This window comes from Pectinophora gossypiella, chromosome 23, assembly GCF_024362695.1.
Source record: "Pectinophora gossypiella chromosome 23, ilPecGoss1.1, whole genome shotgun sequence".
NCBI classification, from domain to species: domain Eukaryota; kingdom Metazoa; phylum Arthropoda; class Insecta; order Lepidoptera; family Gelechiidae; genus Pectinophora; species Pectinophora gossypiella.
In genome coordinates, this window is record NC_065426.1 from 4,420,358 (window position 1) to 4,429,746 (window position 9,389).

The 9,389-nt window shown below is 35.0% G+C and overlaps 1 protein-coding gene across 1 annotated transcript; it reads left to right on the forward strand.

Annotated features, from left to right (window-relative positions):
* Positions 1-874: 874 nt before the first annotated feature.
* Positions 875-5,126, forward strand: LOC126377464 (uncharacterized). The gene is made up of 3 exons (XM_050025198.1): positions 875-4,174; positions 4,518-4,583; positions 5,000-5,126. Exons 1-3 carry the CDS (start codon positions 3,963-3,965, stop codon positions 5,124-5,126), a joined length of 405 nt encoding a protein of 134 aa, XP_049881155.1. The 5' UTR covers positions 875-3,962.
* Positions 5,127-9,389: the final 4,263 nt, after the last annotated feature.

Genomic DNA, 9,389 nt, shown 5'->3' on the forward strand with positions numbered 1-9,389 from the left:
GGAAAACTATTGCCGAATACAATAAGGTGCATTATTTGTGGGCCATCTAATTGCGGCAAAACTAATTTAATGATTGGACTTTTATTGCATAAAAATGGTCTTCGTTATAGAAATTATATGTATATTCCAAGTCTCTTTGTCAACCAAAGTATGAATATTTAGAAAATGTGTTAAAATGGTACCGGGTGTATCATTTTATAAATTTCATGAAAAAGATGAAGTTCTAAGCCCGCAGGAGGCTCGTTCGAATTCTATAATTATATTCGACGACGTCGCCTGTGAAAATCAAAACAACATGCGGGATTATTTTGCTATGGGGAGACATAGAAATATAGATAGCTTTTATTTAAATCAGACCTATACTAAGATTCCTAAACAACTTGTTAGAGATAATTCAAATTTGATAGTATTATTTAAACAGGACGATATCAATCTAAAACATGTATACGATGAACATGTAGGCACAGACATGTCGTGGGCACAATTTAGAGAAATGTGTTCAAAGGTATGGAGTAACAACTATAATTATGTAGTTATAAATAAAGATTGTGGAAAAAATGAAGGGGGTACAGGAAGATGTTTGATACATTTATAGTTTTTGACTAAACTGAAAATTATGTTGTCTATCTCAAGTATGATAGCGTTATTGATTTATGATTTTGTTTCATTTAACGGTTTTCTAGTAAAACAACGAAATTTGAAAAACACATTTTATTTATTAAGTTCATAAAACTGTTTAAAGTACAATAGATAAAAAAAATATATTTTGAAATAACAGTTACCATATTAACTATTTCTACTATATACATTAAATGTTTCCATAGCTTGTAGTACTCTGACATTAGTCAGAGACTTTATTAGCGATGGAATTTACTGTGTTGTGAATACACGAAAATGCGATTCCAACATATTTATGAAATAATCGCATGTTACATATAAATACAAGTACTGTAATTACACAATGTCTTTGAAATATTGTTAATTAATTTTTCAGTCTGTCCCAATATATCATCATAACTATCTTTTACCACATATTGGGCTTTCACTAAAACATCACTTTTTTCTTGATTTTCACTTGTATTTGAAGCACCTAAATCCACTATGCTGATTTTAATTAACTTGGTGGCTTTCTCCGCGTTCCGATTTTGCACAAATGAAGATGACTGCTTCCATTTTCCGCATTTAACTTTAGATTTAATTATCTTCCTCTTCTTATCACTTTTCAGCTTTTGACTCTTGTTATCATGAGGCGCCGTCGATTTTGTGGTAGTCGCTTGAACAGGATACCTTTCATCGAAGTCAGCAAGCGGATCTTGCGCGTAAGGGTAGAATAAATCATCTTCGTTAACGTTTGTTAAATTATTCGACATGTTCTGAAACAATAAAACGTATCACATTAATTTATGTATAAAATAAAAATACAAACATTTGATTTTATTTATAAAATAAACCACAGTACTTACCAAAGTACTTAGCAGGCATCGCTTTTAGTGCTACACCTTCGAAATTATGATGATGATTTTTAACCGTCAACGGTGTCTACGTCTTTCTCCACGAGTAACTGAAAATACAATGACAGATTAGACTATACCCCTCAACACATATAAAATAAAGTAATAGGTAGTTTATGCACACAATAACACAATAAACGAATATTACCTGTTCATACTTATTTACGCTACAAGTTTCAACTTGTTCACCCAGCTCCTTTGACATCAGGTAACACGAGTACAGCGCGGATGCCAGCACTCGATCTTCTTTATCATACGCGCCGTATATACTTCTCACTTATTTTGGTCTGTCCGTGTTCGAATCAAGTTTTTTCCTGTAAGTCAAATTCATTAGCAGATTGCTTCATGTCTCTATACAATTTGCTGTCCTGTCATCCAATACCAGATTGGCTCAACGATCTCCAGAATTATGACATAAAGTGATAATATAATTTGAGACTCACAAAGTACCATACGAAAATATCAGAAATTCTATCCAGATTGGCGCGAGTCGTCATTGAATTCAAGAACAGCTTCGGTCCTATCATTTAATACCAGATTGGCTCAACGATCTCTAGAATTATGACATAAAGTGATAATATAATTGAGACTCACAAAGTGCCATACGAAAATATCAGAAATTCTATCCAGATTGGCGCGAGTCGTCATTGAATTCAGGAACAGCTTCGGTCCTGTCATTCAATACCAGATTGGCTCAACGATCTCTAGAATTATGATATAAAGTGATAATATAATTTGAGACCCACAAAGTACCATACGAAAATATCAGAAATTCTATCCAGATTGGCGCGAGTCGTCATTGAATTCAAGAACAGCTTCGGTCCTGTCATTCAATACCAGATTGGCTCAACGATCTCTAGAATTATGATATAAAGTGACGATACAATGTACGACCCAAAAATTACCACAAGGATGTCAGAAATTCTATCCAGATTGGCGCGAGTCGTCATTGAATTCAAGAACAGCTTCGGTCCTGTCATTCAATGCCATATTGGCTCAACGATCTCTAGAATTAGATATAAAAATGACGATACAATGTGTGACCCAAAAATTACCACATGGGTGTTAGAAATTCTATCCAGATTGGCGCGAGTCGTCATTAAATTCAAGAACAGCTTCGATTCTGTCATTCAATGCCAGATTGGCTCAACGATCTCTAGAATTAGACATAAAAGTGATGATACAATGTGTGACCCAAAAATTACCACATGGGTGTCAGAAATTCTGTCCAAATTGGCGTGAGTCGTAATTAGATTCAAGGACAGCAAATTGTAATAACATAATGAATTTGACTTACATGATATAATTCCCATAGCGGAAGCTTTTTCGTAATAGTGTGATCAATTAATTTAACTATTTATAAAAGAATCAAAATCACTCTCTAGCTCACTTGTCATGCCCGGTCAAGGCAAGAATCTATACTGAATTACATTACACATTGCACAGATTGTGCCTCGTATGCATTGAGGAATGTGGGCTATACTATACCATATATTATATCAATCAGGTATCCTCTGACTCGTGGGAAACTTTTTTATAAACAACTAGTTTCAGTTACTGACTTCGCTTGATAAATTATTTTTATTGCAGGGTACAGGTTTACCTACAATACGTACATTATGAAGAAGGTGAACAAGTTTTCACTTTTGATTCATCATGCAGAATCAATGCTTTGCGTTTACTCAAATATTGTTATGTTTTTGTTCAACTGTAATGATGATGGTGATTATAACGTTCGACTTACTGTTCGATTCAAAGCAGGTTGAAATAAGGTTAATATTATTTAAAATATCAGTATTGAAACGTTGCACTCCTTGTTCAGTACAACTTAGGTACCTACCTAATGTACAACTAGATCGTGATTACATAATCATCACAACCAATATGCAGGTATATTCATGATATTCCTCTTCGTAAGATTATCGTTTATATTCAATGTACATAATGTAGTCAGAAAAAAAAAATGTATGTAGAGAATCGAACTTGTAACATATACCTACATTGAACATCAAACTCTTAACCACTGAGCCATCGTCGTACTGTGTCATCGGAAATAGGTGTAAGTTTACGTCTGTGTAATAAATACCTAATTAATATGAATATGCGGTGTATCATTTTACAAAGTGTTGCGACTAACTCGTTTGTTCGTGAGAATAGCAACTAAGCATTTTAGCGATGACTACGCGTCCAAAATGCTAAAATTTGAAATATGCAATGCATAATCCGTTATTGTCTTGCATTTAAGGTTTTATTTTGCATAATTCAGTTTTGCACGGATTTGTATTGTTTTTCTATAAAATAGGAAAAATCATTAAACTTTACTCATTCCTTTGATCGATTCCCAATTGTCCACAATTGTGGTATCCTCATCCGTGTTATTTTCATCTTCAGTGCTTTTCTTCAAGAAAGTTTGTTAAAATGTTAGTAAGTATTTACATTTACTTTTAGTTCATGTATTGTGTTGGAGTTTTTTACATAATAAATTTACACAACATTTTAAATACCATATACCTAACCGATTTCTTAATTTTCAGGTCTAACTACGAATATTCATCCGGTTCGGACTCCCAACTGCCGCTGGCGCCTACGCCTGCGCCGAAAGTGTTGAAAAAGAAGCCTGCGAGCAAGAGGAAGCCGGCGGAGTCGACCCCAACGCCTACTAGGTAAGATTAACATGATTATCTTTAATCTTGTGTGCTTTTGAGAGAAGTTAATAGTGAGACAGTCGTGCCCATCAGTGGAACATTAAATAGGTACTTTAATATCTATCACTTTACTTTTATTTTATTCGAGATAATTTTACGCTATTTGCAAATACAACTTACATATCCCCTATCTCTACCCTTTTGAGATACATGCAGAATTATATGTTATGTTATGTATCTTGATTAATAGTAACAAAAGTAATATAAAATAATGTAATGGGTATAATGAGCGTTCTAATTGGAAATCGTAGCGCACGGCGGTAACACTTGCATCGTTTCAATATAAACATTATTGTTACAGTTCTAAAAAGAAGTCGCGGTCGAGCGCCAACGACGAGGCAGGCGCGACCGCAACGTATTCATCGAGGTATGTAACAAAACCTAATTTTCTACATATTTTGTCTACATTATTAATTTTATAAATAGGAAAGATTTGATTGTCAAATTGTGTATTTGGATCGAATAGACTCCGAAACTTACTGGATCGATTTGAAAAATTCTTTCACCATTAGAATCTTACATTATTTCTGATGAACATAGGCTACTCGTATACCTATGTATTTTGTCCACCCGAGCACCCGTGCGACGCCGCCGGGGCGGACAGCTGGTTCAATAATTGTGTAGATATCTTTATTACACTCCATAATTCATTATACACATTACGAACAATATTATTATGATGAACATAGTTCAAAATAAGGTGACGAAGACGTTTGTGCAGCTATTCCTTTGTTCCTTTAAACCTATATAAATTATTACTTATTGGTATTTTTCGGTTTCCAGTACTGGCCCTGGAGGACTCTTCGGGTTTGAGACGGGAGCAACTTCGGGGACGTCGAAGTCTGCAGTGCTGCAGACTTATTTGACCAGCCGCGTCCCCAACGGTCGAGTGCGCCGGGAGTTAGAATAGAGTTCCGGGTGTATAACACCGAGAAAGCTGTTGCCTCTAAACCAGATCAGCGGTGGAAAGAGGCTGAAGTTACTCTTAAAGTAAAGTTAGATCGGGGGACTCCGCAGTGGGAGAAAATGCAATCGTTTATGCAGCGGATTCATAATTTATTTGAAGATTGTGAGCCCGTCTTCATAAGCGAATAGTAATAAGTACCTACTACTCAGGTACTTATTACAACCTTTTCTCTCACTGCTGCTGTTAATTGATATAACTTCACTTTAAGATACTTTCCACTGCATTTTCAACCAAATACCTATGAAATTATAATTGCAAATCATACATTCATTGTGTATATTGCAATTTTATGTCGTTAGCGTATGAAAGGCGAGGCATTTTCTTTGTATATTTAAAGTATACTTATCAAAAATGGTGTTTTGTACAGTTTGTAAAGTCTCTGTAGATCGTGTTCATTGGGTGGGGCATTTACGAAGCACTAACCATAAAAATAAAAATATTTCTCCTTTTAGCGACGGGATTGAATTAATTGAGTCCGCATTTCGCAACCGAATAGCTTCATACAGAATATTATCACCAGATTTGGATGGTCATAATTCTTTAGATCGGTTTCTTGATGATATAAAAAATAAAATCAAAACATTAATTGATTTGTCTCTCAAGGAAAATGACTGTATAAAACTCAATTTTGAACATTTTGCTGTTTTTCTTTTAGTAAAAAATGATTCTCAGGAAATAAAGTCTTTTGGAACTAAAAATTATACTCTCTATAAAAATTATGACTTTGATAGTTTAATGAAAAAAGTGAAAATTAGTTTGATGAGAAAAAAATGTGAATTTCAAGAACGTGATAGTGGTTGGACCTTCTTACATAATTCCCATTTAGAATTGAATATTAATAAATATCAACCATTAAGAGGGTCAGGTCACATTGATTTGCCTGCACCAATCAAAGCCAGAAAAGCGTGTGTAAACATAAAAAACGAAGACAGTTTTTGCTTTTTGTGGTCAGTTACAGCTGCTTTATACCCAGTTAAATCTCATCCTGATAGAGTATCGTCATATCCTAATTTCAAAGACGTTTTAAATGTAGAGGATATATCGTTTCCAGTTACTTTTTCAGACATAGCTAAATTTGAAATTAACAACCCTCAAATATGTATTTTTGTTTACGGTTTATTTTATTTCATTTTATTTCAAATTCTTTATTCAGGCAACCAGGCCCATACAATTTGTTACATTTAATAGATTATAATTAAATAAATAAATTGCCTTAAAATTAACATACAATGGTTAGTAATTTCCTATACTTACTCTATGTTAGTTATTTAAATGGGTCATATATACATTTCGGCGCGTGGGCCATACATGCGTGGATGACGTAGGGGCAGTCGAACCGGCTCGCGATCATGCTCAAGATGGAGTTGGAGCTGGCCCGGAGCCGGCGCACCAGAGACGTGCCGCGCTTGCGCATAATAGTGTAAAAGCCATCTACCCGAGCTTCCGCAAACATCCCTGACGCGCTACAGAACCGGGGCAGCCCCATCAACACCCTGAATGCATTGTTATATTGTACACGTAGCGTAGACCACTGTTTCTGAGTATAACTTACCCACAGGCTGCATGTGTAGAATGAAGTGCAATAAGCACGGAACATAGTGACTTTTGCCGCCGCAGAACACTTAACAAACCTGCGGGCAATCATATTGGCTCTCACAGACAGTGCTCTACGCTCTCGTTCTATATCAGCATCGTCTTTAAGGTCAGAGGTTACTAGGTGCCCTAGGTACTTAAATTTCTCCACTACTTTCAATGGACTGCCGTACAACATGACCGGTGGAACATTACTAGGCATCAATGTCTTCCTAGCCCTAAATACCATGCATTCACTCTTTACGATATTGTATCTCAATCCATGTTCATTTGCATATTTCTCGCATATGTTTAGGAGCTTTGTCAGACCACAGACCGAGGCGCTCAGCAGCACCATGTCATTTAAAAGATAATAATACAGTTATCGGCCCTCTTTACAAATCTGAACCATTAAATAAAAAAGTAATTCATCTACTGTACCTACAGGAAGGTAATATGTCACATTACTGTTTAATCAAGGATTTACCGCGACTAGTTAGAAGTCAAATTTCTAAACATCATGGTAAATTGTATTTTTGCGAACATTGTTTGTTATTTTTCAACTCGACCGATCAGTTAAGTTCTCATAGTTGTGGAGGTGTAGCTGCTAAATTACCCCCAAAAGGGTCATTTATAGAGTTCAAAAATTATAACAGAAAACAAAATGTTCCTTTTGTTGTTTATGCAGATTTTGAGTCAATGCTCGTACCCTACGAGACTTGTGAAAATGATCCTATCAAGTCAAGCACAGTGACTCATCAGCAGCACGTGCCCGTAGCTTTTGCTTATCATCTTGTTTGTACTGTAGATGAACGATATAATCACATTACATCGTACCGAGGACAAGATTGTGTTGACAAAGGGTATAGCGAGGTAAGGAAGACGAAATGGCCCCCATGGCCCATGACGGAATTATCATTTGTACTGGTATTGGCACTCTAAAAGAATACGAAATGTAAGGTCGTTGACCCCTGACCTTGACCTGTCTTTGAGATATTCGAGAAAGTTCGTACGCGCGCCGAGTTTTTTCAAAATTTTTTTTCCGAAAAACTATAAAAGCTAGAAGGATGGGACCAATTGCGTATAATTAGGGATACTTTGAAAAATATTCTGAATTTTTTTCAGAGTTCTGGTGAAATGACAACTGTGCAAAATAATTAAACAAAATATAAATATATTTTTTTAGTACTGTTCTATTATGTTTACCGCGCCAAAAAAAATATATAATACTCTTTGATTTATATACTTACACCACACAAAAACTGATTAAAATCAAAGAGGCGCTTCTTGAGTAATTATGAATTTACTTAGTGTGCGTACGGCTGGTAGGAACTAATTAAAGAGGTCGTTTTTAGATTAATTATTATAATTACATGTTAAACATAATTTTAATCATCATCATCACTGTTTTCATTTATTACAACATTGACTGCATCATTTGAAAATATTTTCGACAGAATTTCAGCAGGACGTAAAATGCGAGATAGATATCTCGCATGAGCTAAGTAATATAATTATTACACTTGCGGCATATGAAAATCGACTTGCGAAAATCGTATTTTGGGCAAAAGAAAACCCATTTATGCAAACCGTTTACAATTTGTACTACGAACTAGAGTTTTAAGTTTAGCATCCTGTAGCACTTTCTTCATAATAGTGGCATCATTTTCCGTACCATAAATTGGCCCAGCAAAATCAACTATAAACCCGTTCGTAGTACAGATTGTAAACAGTTTGCATAAATGGGTTTTCTTTTGCCCAAAATACGATTTTCGCAAGTCGATTTTCATATATCGCAAGTGTAATAATTATATTATTTAGCTCATGCGAGATATCTATCTCGCATTTTACGTCCTGCTGAAATTCTGTCGAAAATATTTTCAAATGATGCAATCAATGTTGTAATAAATGAAAATAGTGATGATGATGATTAAAATTCTGTTTAACATGTAATTATAATAATTAATCTAAAAACGACCTCTTTAATTAGTTCCTACCAGCCGTACGCACACTAAGTAAATTCATAATTACTCAAGAAGCGCCTCTTTGATTTTGATCAGTTTTTGTGTGGTGTAAGTATATAAATCAAAGAGTATTATATATTTTTTTTGGCGCGGTAAACATAATAGAACAGTACTAAAAAAATATATTTATATTTTGTTTAATTATTTTGCACAGTTGTCATTTCACCAGAACTCTGAAAAAAATTCAGAATATTTTTCAAAGTATCCCTAATTATACGCAATTGGTCCCATCCTTCTAGCTTTTATAGTTTTTCGGAAAAAAAAATTTGAAAAAACTCGGCGCGCGTACGAACTTTCTCGAATATCTCAAAGACAGGTCAAGGTCAGGGGTCAACGACCTTACATTTCGTATTCTTTTAGAGTGCCAATACCAATACAAATGATAATTCCGTCATGGGCCATGGGGGCCATTTCGTCTTCCTTACCTCGCTATACCCTTTGTTGATTCAATTTGCAACGATGCAAAAAGGATAAGCGCAGTATTAAGTAATAGTGTACCTATGGTTTTTACAGAAAGTGATGCGTTAAACTTTGAAAATGCCGAAACTTGTCACATATGCGAGCGTTTATTGGTTATGGATAAAGTTAGAGACCATTGTCACATAACTGG

Coding starts and splice junctions, on each gene's coding strand:
- LOC126377464 (XM_050025198.1), top strand. CDS start 3,963: ATGTATTGTGTTGGAGTTTTTTACATAATAAATTTACACAACATTTTA. Junction 4,175..4,517: donor TCGACCCCAACGCCTACTAG/GTAAGATTAACA, acceptor TTATTGTTACAG/TTCTAAAAAGAAGTCGCGGT. Junction 4,584..4,999: donor ACCGCAACGTATTCATCGAG/GTATGTAACAAA, acceptor TTCGGTTTCCAG/TACTGGCCCTGGAGGACTCT.